The sequence below is a fragment of the Fundulus heteroclitus genome, chromosome 9, assembly GCF_011125445.2.
Source record: "Fundulus heteroclitus isolate FHET01 chromosome 9, MU-UCD_Fhet_4.1, whole genome shotgun sequence".
NCBI classification, from domain to species: Eukaryota; Metazoa; Chordata; class Actinopteri; order Cyprinodontiformes; family Fundulidae; genus Fundulus; species Fundulus heteroclitus.
The window spans coordinates 33,772,467-33,792,595 of record NC_046369.1 but is presented as its reverse complement, the minus strand read 5'-3'; the positions used below and the strand labels follow the sequence as shown (position 1 = coordinate 33,792,595).

The following is a 20,129-nucleotide window of genomic DNA, read 5'->3' as shown; positions in this document are numbered from 1 at the left end:
GATGCTGGTTTAATTTTCCAGCAGGATTTGGCACCTGCCCCCACTGACAAAGCTACCAAAAGGTGCTGGTTCAATGACCGCGGTGTTCCTGTGCTTGATTGGCCAGCAAACTGGTCTGACCTGAACTCCCCAACAAAGTCTGTGCAGCAGCCAACAGGAAGAGGAGCGACACCAGACCCAACAACGCAGACGTTCTGAAGACCGCCATCAAAAGCAACCTGGGGCTCCATAACACCTACGCAGAACCACGAGCTGATCAGCTACATGCAGAACTGATGCAGTACTTCATGCAAAAAGAGCCCAAGTCATGCAATTCTGTGTAGAATATCCTTTCTTACTGATGTCATGCAATGTTGTAATTGTTTTGGAGACGCTGATGTTGGGTTTGCCAGTATCTGAAAGCCAGGCTCATTAAAACCACAAGAAAGCCAGGCTTGAAATATTGAATCTATAAAACAATAACTTTGAAGGCTTGTGTTGGTTTTATTCTTTGACTCATTCCCCAGCAGTGGATCAATAAGGTCTTATCCTAAAATAAACAGAGGAGGTCAAACTGAACTGCTTTCCAAAGAAAACACAAAATGGGATGTTGAACTAAACACACAGATACGCGGAAAGCTTAGAAAAGCTTTCGGTCTGAACAAAGGACTTCTGCCTGGTTTGGTGCCACAACGGGGGACTCACCGTTTTGCGCTGCGAGGCTGATGAGTTCTGCAGCTCCAGCAGGTGACCGAGTGCTGCACTCGTGTTTCCCTTCTCCGTCTTCAGCAGCTCCATGGAGAGGCTGTCTCCTGTGACCAGCCAAGACTTTATCTCCAGCTGGAGGACAGAAATCACATACCTGTAGTCATTGTTCTTAGTGTTGGACAAGGGATCTAGCTGTTCTCTCGCAGAACAACGCGTGACTGTACTTTATGTTTCGCACGGCTTATCAGCAACGAGGGCTTATCAGCAACGTGGGCCCAAGAGATGCCTGTTCGTCTGTGAAAAAAAAAAAAGTAATATGTCAGCACGGTTACGTCACTGTGTGCGCTCTCACCTCGATGGGGTTGCTGTTGACCACCACGAATACGATGCTGCTGGCGTCTGTGGCGCTGCGTACGCCGAAGTCCAGGACGTTCTCCTTCACGCTGGGGGGCAGGACGAGGGGCTGTTCCCAACAGGCAACACAGTCAGTATTTTCCCCACACAGTGCACAACAGATGTAAAAAAAAGGGGGGGGGGGGGGGGGAAGTGACACTATGGGATCTACTCTCTCCTCTCTGGTAGAGAGCCCTCATTATTTTGCACAAATAGGGCCTTGTAGTGAGTCAAATAAGGGAGATCAACCTGTTACTCAAGTGTTTTTCTAAAAAAAAAAAAAAAAAAGAAATAGGGCCTCTAAGCCCTTCATTGCACATAGAACAACATTGACATGCCAGTACACGGTCTTAGGAAATCCAGAACTCGTTATCTCTTTGCTGGATCAATAATGGTGGACTGAGTCTTTTGGTTATGAGAAATTTGTGATTTGTCGTTACAGTGATTTGCAAAAGTATTCGTACCGCTTTGACCTTTCCACGGCTTGTCACTTTACTGTTTTATACTTCCACGTCCTGTATTGGGACTTGATGTGACTTGCAAAGTGTGTGTGTTACGCCGACAGCAGCGATTGTGGGCGTTTAGGTTACTTAACATATTAAATGTGGGAACTCTTGCTATTCTCACTTCTACGCCATTCGCCTACCTCCAAGAAGCCCGTGTAAGCCCGGACAGGAAGGTGAAACTTGGACGCGTTTGTGATCAGCAAGATATTGCTGTCTATGTGAATGGATGGTCTGACGGCCCGGAAGAGGAGGGAAAAAATGTAACGGGACTCGTGTGGAGGGATGACGATGGGCGCGCTGAAGTTCTGCACCTGCAACGGAGAGAAGAGGAAAAAGATGGAAAATTGTTCCTGCGCTCCGGGGGAAAGCCGGTCCTGCTGGCACTCACTTTAAACATGGTTTTGGCCTCTTCGGGCAGGGACACGTTGTGTATCTGGATCGCAAAGCTGAAGGCGTTTGTGAGGAAAATGGCTCGGTCCACTGGGTCCACGGGGCTGTCTCTGATGTGGAACAACGTCGCTGTGTGGTCAAAGCCCAGGTAGCTGCCGCAAAGATAGACAGACAGAAAACGGCGAAAGAAGCTGTATTAAACAAAAATGTTTTTTTTTTTGTGCCGTTTTTATCCATTTATTTTATTTTTTTAAACTCACCCCTCTAAAACCTCTGCCTGGTATGGGATTTCGAGCTTGGAATAACTCTTCTCTTTTGCTTTAACTGTAATTTTACCAGAGAACTGATATGGTCTTCTTGCTTTAGAGGCTGCAAACAGGAACAAAGATGGACAGAGCAGATAAGCTTTCCTGCGACAAGATGCAGGGCCCCAAAAGAGGAAGTTGGGTAATAGTAAACTAGAAACGTCTAGATCTGCCAGAATTTCAATACGCTTGTCTAACAAGCATCAAAGGCTCTTTGTTAAAAGGTTGGCACGGTGCCTTAATAAACAATAGATTTCTGAGGTGGATATCTTGTGAAAAGCACATCTTCAACAGAGGGGACCACACCCAGACTACTTCTGAACACACGTTTGACCACTACTGAGCAGGAAACTGACATCATGCTCAATTTCCCTCGTAACGCCAAAGTGTTCAGTGGAAATGGGGCTTGCAGACAGATCGAGTCATCCCTCCAATAATCACCTCTTCTCTCAAAAACATTCTCACGTCAGCAATAAAAAAAAACAGAAAAATAAACGGTTTTTGCTTACCGTCAAAACTAATAGTTGCAACTTTAGTATATCTGCTCTCTCCAGCTTTGAGTGTAACTGCTTTAAAGTCCACAGTGACTGCTTCGTTTGATGGCGTTGTGCGTACGCTCTGAAGAGAGGAAACAAAAATTACTGCCTCAGTCGGGAGCTCCAGCGAGTCTTCAAGGATGAGGATTTCACAAGGCGGATGGAAATACACACTGTGATTGGAACATCTTTTGTCCCTGAATTTAAAAGATGTAGATTCAGGAGTTTTGGGCGATCTGGAACGTAAAGGCAGGAAAGAAAGCAGACGATCAGACGGAGGGGGGGTCATGTCACAATGGTTTACAAAATGCCTTTTCTTGCGTCTCTGGTTACCTTGTGATCGAAGTGTACCGAAGTCGAGCATTTCTGTGGAGGAGTATATACCAGGAGCTGCCAGCAGCAATTGAAATTGAAGAGTTACGGTAACGTTGGGGGTAAAATGCACGAAGGTGGATTCAGCGGGTTTAGGAGCTCACCTGATGTGACCTCCACCTCAACGGGGAGGATGATGAACTGGTCCTCGTTTGGAGCGTTGGTTTTGATCCTGATGAAAGCGGTGTGGTTGTCCGCGTCTCTTGAAGAGAAGCTGGCTCTCATGACCCCCTTTGTCTCGAAGGGAGGAATCTCCTAAAAAGGCGGAGGAGGTCGCTGCCATTAATTCTTCGCCCTTCTTGACAGACGCGGCAGGATGCAGCGTTCGTTTCAACCAGTGCAACTCACCCAGAGCTTTCCGGTGCCTCCTTGTTGGCCCGTAGGAAGCTCTAAATGCAGGTCCCCACCACTGGAATACATCTCCACAACCTGGGGAGGGCACAGAAATGTCCTATAAACTGATCCAGTACGTGGGTGTGGATGCACAGTGCCTTGTAAAAGTATCTGTACCTTGTTAAACTTTATGTTATCAAGTCACACAATACTAATGTATGTGTTTCACTGAAATTTGAAGCCATATGCCAACACTTAGTTTATATTTGGGAAGTGAGAGGAGATGTGCGCGCACTGTCATCATTTTTGCATATTAAAGTCTAAACATTGAAGCATGGATTTGCATTTGGCCCCTCTGAGTCATTCACCTTGTGCCGCAAGCCGTTTGGGATCCGACTCTACGAGCATCAGAGACAGAAAAGGTTGCCCATTCTTTCAAAGCAGCCCAAGCTCGGTCAGATTGGATGGAGAAAATCTGTGACCATCAACGTTTGACATGTTACGGGTCGTCCTGCTGAAACAGGAACCTCCACCCCAGCCCCAAGTCTTCAGTCTCCAACGGGTTTTCTTCCACTGCCGTGTATCAAGTTCCAGTCATCCGTGTCCTCATGGCACCAGGCTAGCGTTCCTGTTCCTGTTAATGCACCGTATCCCCTCAGCATGATACTGCCACCACCGTGTGTCTCTGTGATGTGCAGTCCGAGTTATCCACCAATCGGAGCATTTTGTGTGTAGCTCAAAATGCTCCGTTGTTGTCTCATCCAGCTAGAGCACTTTTTTCTACTTGCCACTCTTGAATAAAGGCCAGACCGAGAGCATGTCACTAAAATCTCACTTCACAATGATGGACAAAGCCAGTGAAAGAGCTGGTGCTGCCACTAACCATTTGTACCGTTTTTAATCCCATAGATTGTACAACCGGCTCAGAGCTGATCTTTCCTGGTTAAACCCACTGAAGAAGCTACTTTCTACTGTTCAGCATTGAATTTACTGGGACTGGTGCTTCTGCTCTGTCTTTTAAAGCCCGGGTTGGTCCCAGCAGATGACAGCTGGAGGTTTTGTCCTGTTCAACGGGAGGTGTTCATATCCACATGGATGCGTGGTATCAGACTGCTGCAAAGACAGCAAGTCAAAGCATTCGGCCCTACTTCCTCAGACAGAAGACATCTTATCAGCTGGTTTTATAAAACTGGATTTGAATGGACTATTATGGGCTCAATTGAAATCTATATAGTTGAGTTTAAAGCAGTCTACATATTTAGATTGATTTGGTTATATAGCATTTATAAAATAAAAAAAAAGTAATTAATTATTGAAATTATTATGTTAAGGATTGAAATTACTTTGATTTGGCCTGTCATCTAATAAGCATTGAGGTTCGTGGGTGTAAAGTGACACAATGGGAAAATGTTCAAAGGGTATGAATACTTCTGCAAGGCACTCCATTTGAGTGGGAATAATCTCTTAAAATTACCTGCAACGGTTCACTGTACGGGTTGTGAATGTTTATTAGAGGGGAGAAGCTGCTGTTCACAGGGACCCGGGCCCCTATGAAGGGCCGCAGCCTGTAGGGGTTGGGGACGCCGACCCCGAAAACCTGAAAGGCAGGAGATCCAAAGGCAGAATTAGTGGCGCCGGTGTTCCTGGGCTTGGAAACTCACCTTCTGGAGAGAGGTTGCTCGCTTTGTACCTGGTATGTAAACACTCCATGATGCGACGTATTAATAAATAAAGTGTTTTCTACATTCCCAACAACTCGAGCAAGAAACACCACATCGAAAGATGTGTTCCCTCCTGGTGGAATTATCTGCAGGAGAAACAGAAGAATGAGAGGCTATAATTGAAAGTGTAAGAAACACCTTTATGACCGTCAGGCAAAACAGGCCACAACATAACAACCTCAGGCAACCCAATATTCGCCATGAAAGCATTACAGCTATAGGCTAACCCACATCATCAGCCGGAAACTGTGGGTTTCTGCTGTAGATTTCCCAGAAAGGATGCCATTTACAAAATCTGCTTTCACAATATGATGCTCAGGTTAGATGCTGTTAGATACTGTGCAGTAAAGACAACGCAAAATAGATCTTATGGTGACATCTCCGGTTCCACAGCGTAAAGACAGCTGAGGTTTTGAGGGTTTCCCCCCAACTTGCTTCATGCAGATGTTAAAAGAAAGAGCATGAAGAAAGATTCAAATCAGCCTGTTTGTTTATTCAAGACTAATATTTTTTTTGTCTGCAGCGTAGAATATGTGGAAGGAAAATGTACAAATGAATAAAACCAAAAACAAAATGTTTAAGAATCTGGATTACCCAACAGTGCAAAGCGCAAAACGAGCAGGTCTGATAATGAACAGCATCAAACCTTCTACGCGTTTATTAAACATTCACATTTTTGCTTAAAATATGTTGCATAAGAATTTACTGGTGAGCCTGTAAATTATAATAAGCTAGTATAACAATAAACAAACATTAAAAACCAAACTAAGATTGCTCATAAAGTCTCACCACTGTAAGAGCTAAGTGGCTCCTACAAATCCAGTCTGAATGTTTGCTGCTCTGCCTCAATAAAACCCTACCAAAAAACAAACCTAGATAAATATTTGTTATGAATTACAAATAATAAGCAACAAGTCAAGCAGTTAAGCTCCACCACTAATCATTCGTGGCGTTCTGATGCAACTAGATCATGTGATCCCAACCACACAGATGTGAGAATTGTTATCTCTAAATATAAAACCAGACTAGTGCAAAACGCCTGCTATCAGTGTACATTTAATAGTCAGCAGTTTTAGTCAGTTCTCTAAGCAAAAGTTTATAAAGCTACAATTTGTAACACCATGAATCAAAACCTGCAATTAATTTTTTCAACAACTTTCATTTGTGAGGCTATATTAGAAGCCAATGTTGTTAAACTGGATCTATAAGATAAGAAAAAAACTGTAGAAACCTAAGCAGGTTACGCAACATTTAATGTATTATTTTGACTGAATTGGGATAAAGTTGGACATTTTGCAGAAACCACGAGGTAACTGGTACCCCACCAGGGTGATGTTGAATAATGTGGTCAAAGAAATAATATCTACCAGCAGGAGACAACTTAGAATTGGCTTGATGTGATTAGACTAGGGTCATAAGCTCTCATTATTTCATAGCTGGTTCAAACAGGAATCAGGATCAAAACGAACAAATTGAAGGTCAAATAAAAATCCTTCAGCAAATAATACACAATGAAATTGCCTATGAGTTTATTCGTACCACTATCTACATACCTACTAAGCAATAACATTGATACGCACTGGTTTTAAGTATATGACTATGACATGAAAGTGTGAAAATAAGAAGCGGCAAACGCCTGGGTATGAAGAGGATGTACAAAGTGGCAAATCTGACCAGGAACCAGAAAATGTCACATTGAAAATTAAACAATAACAGAATGTTTTGTCAAAATAAGAGGCACGGCATGGAGTGAGTTGGTGATTTGTCCACTCTGACAGCCAGGCTGGTTGGACATTCATTTACTAACTTTAGACAAATGCTTGTCTAACATGGCAGCTCATCCCGTCGCCTGGGGTCTAGAAAAATGTACCATTGCCTTATGTGCTTCCATCACCAAAACATTTTTTTTTTTTAATTCGTCACATCTCAAACAAAAGTGCTGCCGTCAAACTGTTCTGCATCTTTTATGAGTGATAATATATGATAATAATAATTTTCTGCATTTGCTCTTAAGCTGTACTGCCATAAACATCCTTCTGGGACTCAAAAGCAACCCATACCCAGTAAAAAGGACACGGGAATTGTCAGCCTGTAGGCCAGAGAGTATTTTAGATGAAACATCTGCTTGGCATGTCAGTATTTGGAGAAAAGAAATTACATGGGAGGCAAACCATTCAAAACTGAATCAGCTTCCTCTCTTCAAACACAAACATGGCGTTCCAAACCACAAATATCTTCCAGTTTCATGTGGGAATAAACCGCAGCGAGTAATCGATTGCCTAATTGATTACACAATACTCAAGATAAAGAAAAACAAAGACTAAAAGTGAGAGCATTAGTTGCTTTCCTCCAGCAAACATCTCCAGAAATGTGTGCGTTTTCCTTTTTACTACAAAATTCCACACGTGCCTTTCAGTATCTTTAATATCCCAGCATTATCTGAGAGAGCAGAGATGTGTTGCTGCTGCTGTTTGCTGCACATAAAAAAAAAAACAAAGACAAACTCAACAAGATATGAAGTCATCGTGCTGCAGAGGAGATGCAGCATTTCAGACCCCATCAGAATGCTGATTATCTTTTGTAATGAGCCGCGTTGGGAGACGGCGTCTCGGCGTGGGACTCCGGCTGCAGCACGGCCAACCAAAGGGACCCTGCAGAGGATGGTGAGGGGAGCTGAGAAGGTCACGGGGGGTTCAGAGCCGCTGCAGCAATAGCCTCAGGTTATGGCCAGATGCTCTTCACACCCTCTCCATGAACTGTCTGAACTGCTGCCGTCGCACAAACGCCACAAGATTCCCAGGAAAACCTCAAGGCCACTACGCCGCTTTCTGCTGCATGCAGTCAAACCAGTGAACTGCTGTTAAAGAGGATTTACTTTACATTTTTTTGCACCTGCATCTTTTATTGCCATTGAATCCTTTTTCGGAGAAACGTTGACTCATTTGGTTTTACGCCATGAAAAGACAAATGGCCTTGGCTGTTTAATGTTTCACCGAGTATCACTATGAGCTATGCTTTAAAGCCCGTACAAAGCATACCAGACAATATGAGTCACTTGCTTCTGCTTTTTTCTGCTCCCTCCCATCATTCATTGTGTGCTAAACAACCCGACACCCTGCCTTTCGCATAGCTCAGGACTACAACACCCAGAAATGTGCACGTGTCTTGTATCGCCGTCTCTCACACTGCTCCGTGTCTACGTACATGCCGCCCTCTTGTTTACTTCAGACACCAGAGAACAAAGCAGGAAAAACCAAAAGGATGTCCCACTGAGCGGAAAACTTTCCTTTTCCTTAATTAGTGTTAATCGTTTTTAAGCAGGGAAGTAATTAAGGACAAATTAATGTTTGCACTATTAGCAGAAATGAAAGCCCTGATCAAGTTAAGGTATAACATCTTTTGCAGGACACACATGAGGTAATACGGCCGTCACACATCCTGGCTGGAGCTGAGACAGATGGGATCCTCCTTACCTTTAGCAGATAACCTGCTGCATTTGTCAGATTCAGAACAAAAGATTAAAACGGCGACTACTTACCCTATTCTGGAAAAAGGAGGCGTGAAAATGTGCCGTTGTTGCTGATATTGATATCAAACTAATTTCTTCTGAGCTAGGATTATGTAAATAAACTTTCTCCATTTTTGGCATTCCAACAGGCCTGCAAAGGAAGACGAGAAGGCTTTGTCAGTGCAGGCATTCGACGGCGCTGTGGAGAAAAACCAAGCTGATGGAAAAGAACTGAGACCCAGAACTTGTAGAGAGACCTCAGATCCCTGGTTTCTATACAGCTTTAACCTGTGGCTGCTGATTTAAATCACTTCTCTATATATAAGTCACCATTGTAAGTGTTTTTTGGGAGCATCCATTAGTTGTTCAGAACAGAAAACACAGAGAAAAACGGCTGCAATACAGGGTCTTATTAACATTTACTACACACACTTTAGAACTAGCAAAGACAAAATGATTAGCATCTTTTACTGGACGGCAGTACATCTAACACGATTAGAGCATGAAAAAAAAAGTATATCAACATTTCCATATCCAGCTTGTTCCATCACAGAGGCTGAAAGCTTCAAAGCCTTCCTGTTATTGGCTCAAACTTTTGCTCTTTCTTACAGCCTGGATGAACCGACAATGATTAGAAAATCACGTTTTGTTTTTTTTAAAGCAGCTTCTTACATTTCTGTGTTTCCTGACTTGCTTTTAAAACATCCCAGTGATTATGAAAATAGCTCTGAGTCTTCTTCACACCACAACCAATTTCACAGCCATGATCGTTTCAGTCAACAGGACTTGAAGAACAGTGCTTTATTGTTTACTTTGGACCTATTAGCCTGAAAAAATGCCCAACTGTAGTCAATGTCTTATATTTTGATGCATCTTTATTAGACTGGTCAATATATCTATGAAAAAGAAGGTGTAAAATGGAGCCAGCAGGTTTGATCTGCGGCCAGTGGTCCTTTGTGTTGACTACTAAAAGTAAAAGGAGAGGCAGAAACGTCCTGTGGAGACAGGATTTGGCCCCGCTCAGCTGCCATCTCCACATTGTTGATTCGCCATTCAAAGCAGACCATAGACTCTTGATTTCCAACCACCCAGAGGCTGATATGAAAATGGTATGGTATTAAAATGAAGAGCAGCTCCTGTGGTGTTTTAATGGCTTTCCCTCCCACAGAAATCAGACGATGACATTTTAACCCTCAACACAAACCCAGCTATGTTTCAGAACATTTAAGTCGATGTGTCTGCCACCTTGGGCAAAAATGAGGATTTTTCCAGCCTTCATTGGTCAGAACTGAGAGGCGGACGGTTTTTGCAAATGTAAAGTAGGCCATGTCTGCACAGGTAAGCTGCCACTGTTCGCTAGATATGCGATCTGATGGGTCTGCAGTAGTCGTAGCTGTGTTGGCTGTGGAGTTGTGCTTTACTTCTGGGTGAGCCACAAATTAACAAGAAAAAAAAAGGTCCTGGATAGTCTTTATATTACGACAGGTTGTCACATCAAGCAAAATCTTATTCGATGTGTCATTAGAGAGCTGCAGTTACCTGCTGGCAGAGCACATTTGCACACTGCACGATCAACAGGGATCGACCGTGAATGACAAAGCTGACCAACGAGAGGCAAACTACGACAAAATTCATTTTCAGAAGGGACGAAATACTCACTGTTCATGAAAGTCTAACATTGGAGGTTCAAATCGTATAGGTCGGCAGTTCCCTCGGTGTGGGGACGTGCTGCAAGAGACGGGAAGCTGTGACAGCAGCAACAGCAGGCAAGCAACACAAATATCCATGTTTGGGCTCAGTTAAAAAAATAAAAATAAAACCTGAAAAAAAACTAGACAGAGAAAGGACTCTGAGCTTTGGCTTTAATTAGGACATAAGGAACGCGATGGGATCCTCCCCATCCGCAGCGCGCCATGTCTACATCGAAAGTCTTCGCGGGACTAGAAAAATAAAAGAAATAAAAGAAGGAGCTCTCCGTGTCACTTTCACACTTTGGTGTCTATGAAGAATTGGCCGAGCTGTAAAACCCACAGAACCTGCCCGGCAACAGGTGTATCTAAACAATAGACAGAGGCAACTCCTCCTCGGTGGAGGAGGGCGCACGCAGCAGAAAGGTGTAACGCGAGCCTTTATGTAAATCTCATGCTAAAGGAAGTTGATCAGGGAAACAGACGTGGCAGTCAGCTGGAGCTCAATGTCCCGCCTGTCTTACCACGCATGCGACTGATCCCCGTTCCAGGGCCAATACCTGATTGGATCGTGCTACTGTAATGACACCACTTCACATTGTTCTGCAAAAAGTAACAAAAAAAAAAACCCTAAACTGCCGAAACCACCATGTAATTACGTTAACGCCGCCCTGGTGTCAGTTTGCCGGGGATCCGTTTCACCTTTTTACTACCGGGCCTCCGCCGGCCGGAGCCCAACAAAAGCCGAGGGCCCCCGGCGCTCCGATGGCCAGCAAGTTCAGCGGCGGGATGGATTTACATCCCCCAGGAGGCAGAATGTGCCAAGATTGGCTGTTCCTGCGGGATAAGCTGTCACCTGCAGCCTGTCCTCGCTTTGTGCCGTTAATATGCCTGCTGACAAGATTCTTGGGGCAAAAAAAAAAAAAAAAAAAACCCTGGCTGTGAATCCTCTGCTGCATTTTGCTCAGCACTCCAGAGCAGATGTGGTGAATGTCAGCGTGTAAACCGAGTCGCTCAGAAAGATCACGGGGAAGGCGGTAGCTCTTCCTCCCTGAGCTGCACTGCCTTGTGAAAAGTATTCACACCCCTTAAAGAAACATTATTTTAGGAATATTTTCAATGCTTTGCAAAACCTCCTGTTGCAGCAATTACAGCTGAGCTTGGTGGTTCTTTACCAGCTTTGCACATTTAGAAATGCATATTTATACCCCACTCCTTAACTCTGGTCATATTTTAAGTCTTTTTCCACATTTTAAATTTGATGTGGGTCTGGACTTTGACTGGGTCATTGGAACACATGAATATAATCAGATCTACAGCGTTCCACTGTAGCTCAGGCTGTATTGTCCTGCTGGAAGCTGACTCTCCATCTGTCCACCTTCCAGTACCCACTGACCAGCCTCCCTCTAGCTGCTGAAGAAAAGCCTCTTCACGGCACGATGCTGCCGCCGCTAAGTTGCACCGTTTGGACGGTAGATCTCTGCAGCTCCTCCAGAGTAACCAAGGGCCTCCCTGGGTGAGTCTCTGCTCTGCGCTCTCCTGGTCTGGCCGGTCGGTTTAGGTGAATGGCCATTTCTCATCGCGTCTGCGGCTCTGCCATACTCCTCCTCTTCAGACGATTAAGTAAGCAGCGCTCCAGGTGACGTAAAAAAAAAAAAAAAGCCTATTGCTTCTTCAAACTTCTCCAGAATGTTCTCTGGAAAAAGAGGTTTAAATACGAAGCACACTTTGCAGATTTCTATTTGGAAATTGTTTTTTTAAAAAAAAATATATATACATTTCCTTTCCTTCTGCTTGATAATCTTGTGCTTCTTTAAAAGCCACCACATGAGCTCCTAATCAAACCCACTGAGGCTGATGGTTGTAATGGCAGGCAGGGTTGATATGCCTCGTGTCAGGGGGCCCTTAGACTGATAAGTCCATAAGAAAGGCCTAAAAAGAAACATGCATGATGCACACGAAGTTTTAATTCCTGATGAAGAGAAATCCTTGCTTTACACAAATGACTACTGAGCTCTACAGACTCAGAGGAGTAAAAGAGGAAGTGTTGTGTTTTTAAAAAAGAAAAAAGGAAATTCAAGCAACCCTCTGTCAGCACTCGGGCTATGATCCCACCAGATAACGTGTTTGTGGACTTTAACATAGCATGCGAAGAGTGAAGCAGTGAAAACACACGAGTGTTAGAGCCCTGCAGAGCACGCCGAGCTGCAATGGCTGCAGACCACAGAACAGAAACATCATGCCACAAGTCAGCTAACTTTTACAGGCTTCCTGCCAGCTATGGTGGTGGTTGGGGGGCATCTCTGAGCACTCTGTTGGACACACCGTCCCATCCTAACAAATCACAGCATTAAAAAAAAAAATCTAAAATCAGTGCGGCACCCGGGCGCAGAGAGACTCACTGTAATTCAAACAGAGTGAGTGATGTGCCGACAGTCACTAGAAAGCTAACTTCCCTAAAGTTCTCCACCGTCTGCTTGTGTACACTCAGCGCGGTCAGAGATCCTGCCTGTGTGACCCGCGGCCGGCCGCGCGCTGTCAGCCGGCCATCACGCGTCTGCCCTGCTGGCCTCGCTGAGAGGAGGAGAAGTCGCCGTGACCGAGCAGGTGGACATCACGTTGCCAAGCACACTCAGAAATATGCACCACTTTTAACCCCCCATAGGTTGGCTCTTACTGTAGCAGCATGCTAATAAAAATATGGACGGACCCTATAATTAATTTGCTTCTCTTGCAGCAATAGAATGTGCATGTTTAACACACATTCTCCTGCCCGATATCTGACCACTGCTGCGAACTAAAAGGGATGGGACGCCGGTCTCTCTGTCCATAATGATACATTTCTAATCACCATAGTGAGAGAGAGCACACTGAGGCTCAAAGAAGGCGGTTCTGCTCCGTTATCAACATCTACAGGCCGGGCTGCCAAATTCAGCAACTTGCTGTCAAATCAAAAGATGGATGCTTAAAACTTTAACAGGTGTACTGCAGGTTCCAGCAGAACAAAGACCTCGCTAACATCAACATAGCTTCTATGTTTCTGATCACACAAAAACGTTCAATACATTTAAACTTGTGCATTCAGCTCTCGTTTTTAAAACTCAAATGGATCTTTAAAAGCCAAAATAGAGCAAAAAGAGAAAGATGTGCCATACCTCTGTTGATGATATAAACTAAAATCAATATCAGACTCCGCCTGCAAGACAAGAATCACACAGGAAGTTATTATTAAAACGTAAACCATATGACTGTTTATTCACGAGCCCTGCAAGTTGTTGAGTGAGTCAGCTAAAGTTTCCTTTTCAGTTTCTTATTGCTTTATAGCTAGGCTGCGTGGTACGGATTAAAGATGTGATCTGAGATAATATTTGGTCAATTCTGATCACGATATCGCTTGCGGATAAATAAACAGCGGCAAAGTCTTTCTGCTTTGGGTCCAGAGCAACCCGCCGGCATGTAATGGGTAGTCTATCTCCACTTTTAAAGGATAATCAAATCTATTTCCATCTCAATCACAAGGCTTCATAAAAAAAAAAAAAAAATGAAATGATGAGCCGTCACTCTCTGCAGTCCAAGCAGTTCTCCAGGATATGCATATTGGGTAAACCAATGTTGCAAATGTACCACTTTCACAATATACTGTGCAGCCCTACTGTATATTAATGCAAATGTTCAGATATAATGGTAGAAAGCCCTTACCTGTAAAAGGCTGCCCTCACCAAAGTGTAGGACCTCTAGAATTGTGTCTGACTGAATGAAAGCTGTGAAGACACCAGAAAACACATCATTGGTATTAATATTATAGTTAAGAACAAAACTGTAAAAAAGAGAATCACAAAACTGATGATGCTACAATAGCTGCCATGTCAACGCATTAGCAGGGCAGAGCGCGTCACCACCGGACGGAGGGACTGCTTTTAAATGGCAGCTGCCGACTGAGCCGCTGTTCTGGTGAAAAAGCTGAATTAGACGTCATTTAAAAATAGATTCCTGAAGCCGCACGTTTTCCTATTTACAAATGAGAAAATGGTCTGCGCGCTGCGAGCGAGTCTTCTTTAACTGTGGAGTTGGTTTAAAGGGCCCTGAGAGGGGAACCTGTGGCTTGGGCTGGAGGTTTCTGACTGAGGACGCCCCGCTGAACGGTGTGCCTACAAGCGCCCGTCTATTTCTGGCTCTTATAAGGTGTCGGGTTGTGGAAAAGGTAGCGAGTCCTTTACCAAACAACATCGTATATATTCCCACTGCCATGCAGCTCAATCCATCAATTTTCAATACCTGAAACTCGACTGTGCAGATCTGTTTTTTTTTTTTTTTTTTGTCTACTAAGGGGCTTTCCGTGCACCACCATTAAAGACCTAACAGTTCCCTCTTCAGCTTCGACCTTTTGCTTCCATATGCATGTCTGACTGAACTGCAACATTCAGTTAACATTTCCTGCCTCTGAAGCATGCCTTTACTAAAAAATAATGTTATGTGATGTTTTTGGTACTTTTTAGACGTGATGTGGCATTTCTCACCACCAATGCAAACAAGGCAGCAAGTAGGAGGGAACTTTTTAAACCCACCACCTGCTAACTTATGTTTATTCCATATTTTGCTTAGCTTGCTGAGTATGAAACCCAATCAGCGATAAATGCTATAACATTAGAAGTCGAACAAACCCAAATATAGTCATCGCAGTTTACATTTTGTGTGTGTCAAACGTTGGTATTTTTACTAAGGGCTATGAGACCGTGAGAACCTCCTACCGGCCTACAGTATGAGCGGCGCAGCTTAGGGTCTAAACCCACAAGCGGTCAAACAAAACCAGGAAGCGTGCAAATATAAATGCCTTGTTAAACGCAGCCCATTTAAAAAAAAAAGTATATTAATAAGAAATACATTAGAGATGCAGAGACCGATGTTTGACAGCTGTTGGCCGAGTGCGTTTGTTGGTGTCGCAGGTTAAGGAAGTGTTTACAACTTTATATTAAAATCCCACGTCACCATTTTTAGACAGAAGGTGTGAATAAAAGCGTACAGAGTTTAACCCCAGAGGGGGCACCAATATATTCATTTAAACTAAATTGACTTAAGCAAGCGGTTTTTCCTCTTAAAAGAAGTTTCATCGGGGTAATTACTTTGTGCTCCAAGTCTCATCGTACTGAATGACATTTTAATCTGCAACCTGGAGTTGGAAGTTTCTGAGCGGGAATGTTGGAGGCTCCTCACCAAGCCAGACCTTAAAATCCAACATGGCCGCTTGGCACCTGTTCCCACACAACTTGGAGACGAGGAAAACTGCTTGTACACAGTTTAGAAGATTTCTCCGGTTAAATCTTTCAGGGCACTATACAGGTGAACAGTTTACAGCCGTACAAACTAAAGAGGCATACACTGATAGTTTGCTTTTTATAACAGACAGACTGGTGACTAAAAATATAATAATTAGCTTTATTCTCTGGATTTTAAACTATATACAAAAAGGTTCAGTTGCGTTTGCTTGAACTTTAGAGAGAAATAATACTGTAGCAGCCACTTCTGCTCCAGATTTTCTCCACTGCACTTTTACTTTGAAAGGTTCCATTAAAGCAAAGATCAATTTGCCTAAATCATCCCTTTGGCTCTTGGCAGCTCCACATCAAGGTCAATTGATTTGCATTGCAAATAATGGTGCCAGCATTTCTTCAGAGCACCTCTGGTGGCACCTGAATACCAAGGATGTATGCTTTTCAGTGGAAAGGTGTGCAGAAGTTCACATCTTCCGATGGCCCGAAACACCCAGCAGCCGGGAGAGGTTTCTGTGTGGGAAAACAGCCGTAACAGGCAGGACTCAAAGTTCCCACAGCTGATGTTGACAGTGAACGTCACCTGTCCGCCTGCCTCTGACCTGACCCGATCAGCAGGTATGATGACAGCAGCGAGCCGCCGACGGCGCTGGGTAAATACCAGCCGGACTGTCATATGGCCTGTGGGCCGAGCCGAGCCGGGCCGGACCCGGGAGAGGGTCAGGAACCAAAACGAAAAGCCACGTTTACAAACTCAAACTCTCCGACTGACTCTGCTCACACATAGCCCCTCCGGTATGAGGAAGTCACCTCGATGGCCGCCTGGCCAATCTGACATATCTGCATTCCGCAGCGCTCAGATCACACGGTGACAGGTTAACGCTAAAATTAGATTACAACAATTAGCCTCGGTGCTAACAGGCAGCCCCCCTGCTGCGCCTCGTCTGAGATGTAGCTTCACTTGGCCCAACGCGGAAGGTGTGACAACAAGCGGCGAGCGAAGCTAGCGCCGTTCACAGGAGCGTTTCAAGGCCACTCACTACCGCCCCGTTAGCAACAGCCCGCCGGTAGTCCCTTCATTCTCAGCTGTGTTTAATAAACACCAGGGTCCACCATAAAAAAAACCCCGCTCTGTTCCACGGAGGGGAGGCCGTGGCAAACTTGGCTAAGCAGTTCACCTGAAAACGTCCACGGAAGTTAGCGCGTGCTAACGCGGAGGCAGCCAGCTAAGTTCACCAACCTTGTTGATCTGCCCGCGCCGCGTGAACAACGGCAATAAATAACATCCTGAAGAGTCCGAGACACGCTGTCCTCCCGGCGGGCGAGCAGCGGCGGCAGCGCTGGGCTCTCTGTGGACTCGCCATGCTGCAGGTCTCTCTGTTGTTACGACAACAAGCGAGCGAGCGTGCGGACATGCCCGTGTAAAGCTCTGCTGCCTCTGTCAATCATAGCCGTGAGAGGAAAAAAAAAAAAACTGCAGCTCCACCGAGCAGCGGCAGCAGCTAACCACTCGCTGGCCTCTCCTTCTCTAGCCTCCTCCTCCTTCCTGCTCTGCCGCGTCACCAGTTGCCACAAGCAAGCTCAGACTCCCTCCCTCCCGAGGCACTGTAATGCGCAGCGGTTTTTTTTTTTTTTTTTTTTTTTACAAAATGTACATTTTCACTGCTACTTATTAGCAGTGAATTATTCGCCTACACTTGAGAAGCAGCAGCAGGCAATGTGTGTATTTTTTTTTTTTATTAAAGCTACTAGCCGGGCTCTTCTGACTTTGAAAAATTAATGTTATCCATTTACACCGTGTTGTTGTCTTTTTTATTAAGCAGGCTAAAACCTTCTTTAATTAAAATAAACTTTATGCCGTCAAAACAAGCGTCTATGTACATGCCCCCAGGTGACGTCACATAAGGGAGGGCTCTGTTTGATCTCGGATTGGCAGAATGACCAGTTTGTGTCAATGTCTTTTTTGTATTGTTGCAGGAAAAATTTACAGGGATAAAAACGATGGATAATCTTAAAAGATACTTCTTTGATCTTATTAATAATCAAATATTTAGATGGAAGACACCAGATTTCTTAACTATATAAATGTGTTGTTTGGATTCTTCTCTTATCCCACTAATAAAACTAAAATTTTTCATATTATCAATCTAATTTTATTCGTTGCCAAATATCATATACATAAATCTAAATTTTCAAATCAGAAACCTCGCTTTGCAGCCTTTAGAGAGGAATTCAAACAATATATTAGATCTCTCGAATATTAAAAAAAATAGAAAAGCCATTAAGACAATGGATTTGTGCTCTTACTTTAATATCTTTCTGAGTTAATTTTTCATTTATTTATTGGCTTTTCGATTTGTTTGTGCTTGATATGTAACACCCTGGCATTACTGTCTTGTCTGTTTTATTACTCATTTGTATTGTTAATTTTGCTTGTTTGTAAACCCCTTTATTATCAATAAAAAAATAATAAATAAATAAAAAAAAATAATAATAAAAAAATAAAAATTTGATCTCGGATGTCTGACCTTTGGGGAAAAGTGTAGGTGGTTGCCCAGAATCCCTAGCGTGGCCAGACTGACAGGGAGCATTATCCTTTGGTCAGTCTGGTTCAATACCAAATTCAGTATCCACTGCACTCCAAGTGCATTTAAAACTTAAAGGGACAGTGTGTAACTAATTTGACTTTCTATTAGCAAAAATCAAGTATTACTTTCATAAATAGTGTTCTCATATCTTAGAATTACCAGTTTATAAATACATGGGTGGCGCACTGATCTCTATTATACACTGGATTGTTAATAGCCCACCGTTAGAACGAGTCGCTTTGAAGCCACAAGCCACCATATTGGTACTCCCTATTTTCCCCCAGTAACTAGGGATTAAGTGCGCTACAGCATCGAATAACGGGGATTTTCTCATGTTCGGGGGGGCTTAAAACTTTTAAAATGTAAAATGCCATATACTTTTATGTTATGTACTAAGACTATCAAGTACTGAGAAAATCATGTGCTGAAATATTTTGCATGTTATTTATTTATATATTTATAAATAACATTTATAAATATAAACAAAAACATATATTTACATATATATATATATATATATATATATATATATATATATATATATATATATATATATATATATATATATATATATATCCGTCCTCTGTTGACATGGAGGACTATCCATACTCTTTGACCAGCGAGACGGATGAGAAAGTAAAACGGGATAAAACGAGAGTCTACATCAGCCTAACTTTCACCAGTTGGAGACGATTCATGAAGGAGCGAGGGCTTTAAAACCCACAACCTTTCGATTGCAAGTCCACATTTGCCCAATGTTAACGAAGACCAAGGATTCCTATAACCTTCCTTTCTTCTATCATCTACCATTGATGGTAGGATCTTACATTGTGTTTCCATAACACGCCTTTGGAACTTTTTCACATTTTGTCATATTACAACCCCAAACCTTAAAGCATCTCATGTGGATTTTATGTGATGCACCAACAGAAAATAAGTGTGTAGTTGTAATGTGGGAAAAAAGCCAGTTTTTCTTTCTTTACAACCCAAAATCTGTAAAGTGTGAAAAACAACAACTGTATGTGGCAGAGAACTGACCTAATCGTGAACACACCATTGCCATCGTGAAACATGGTGGTAGCATCATTCTGTGATAATGTCTTTCCCCCTCTGACTTCTTAGTGAAAAATAAAGCTTTGTATCCTTTTTTATACTTTAGAATCAAGCCCCTACATTCTGCTGGCCAAACACATAACATTCCAATAAACCATAACATACGTTGTGGTTGCAAGACGAAAAAAAGCGAACATGTTTAAGACAAATTAATACTTTTGCAAGGTCCTGGATTCCTCGTTTTAACTTTATCAGTTATTTACCTCCCACATTTGCAAATCTCCAAACAATATGATAAAACTGGAAAGGCAGTGAACTTGTGTAGCCCAAGGCAAATTATCAAGGGATTTGCTTTGGTCAACAAACTGAAAATCTAAAACATGAAAGATAGAGGTTTGTGATCTGGCGTACGGCAAATCCAGCCAAAGGAATCGTTTGTGTTTGAGAACAATATCGATATATAAGACTAAACTGAAGATAAATGGAGATAGTGTGAGTTCATTAAGTCCAGCGCAAGTCCTTTTGCATTTTAGCTTGAGCTAAATTCAAAGAAAAGCATGGTGCATATACAATTTAGCTGATTTTGGGTGGCTAAGCAAACCCCAATGTCGAACAGCACTTAGAAGATAACACTAAGATAACTTGTCACTGGTATGATAAGAGTGACAAAGGTTGGCCATTCCTGCTGTCTGATTCACCTCCTCTGATTCACAGGGCCGTTGGTGCGTTTACTCTGACATTATGCTGTAATAGTAATTCTCTGTATTTGGAACTCATATTTC

General features: G+C 43.2%; 1 protein-coding gene across 1 annotated transcript in view; it reads right to left on the bottom strand.

Moving 5' to 3' along the window:
* tmem131 (transmembrane protein 131) overlaps positions 1–17,205 on the bottom strand; it is a 39,232-nt gene extending 22,027 nt beyond the window's left edge. The window contains exons 1-17 of the mRNA XM_012861146.3: positions 16,947–17,205; positions 14,139–14,200; positions 13,595–13,635; positions 10,411–10,479; positions 8,782–8,902; positions 5,213–5,329; positions 4,997–5,119; positions 3,538–3,618; positions 3,294–3,444; positions 3,151–3,207; positions 2,992–3,053; positions 2,791–2,899; positions 2,237–2,345; positions 1,975–2,128; positions 1,727–1,897; positions 1,040–1,150; positions 685–819 (exon numbers count right to left, since the gene is read on the bottom strand). Of these exons, the coding sequence (XP_012716600.2) occupies positions 685–819; positions 1,040–1,150; positions 1,727–1,897; positions 1,975–2,128; positions 2,237–2,345; positions 2,791–2,899; positions 2,992–3,053; positions 3,151–3,207; positions 3,294–3,444; positions 3,538–3,618; positions 4,997–5,119; positions 5,213–5,329; positions 8,782–8,902; positions 10,411–10,479; positions 13,595–13,635; positions 14,139–14,200; positions 16,947–17,121 (1,848 nt within the window). The 5' untranslated portion in view covers positions 17,122–17,205. The remainder of the gene's footprint in view (positions 1–684; positions 820–1,039; positions 1,151–1,726; positions 1,898–1,974; positions 2,129–2,236; positions 2,346–2,790; positions 2,900–2,991; positions 3,054–3,150; positions 3,208–3,293; positions 3,445–3,537; positions 3,619–4,996; positions 5,120–5,212; positions 5,330–8,781; positions 8,903–10,410; positions 10,480–13,594; positions 13,636–14,138; positions 14,201–16,946) is intronic.
* Positions 17,206–20,129: the final 2,924 nt, after the last annotated feature.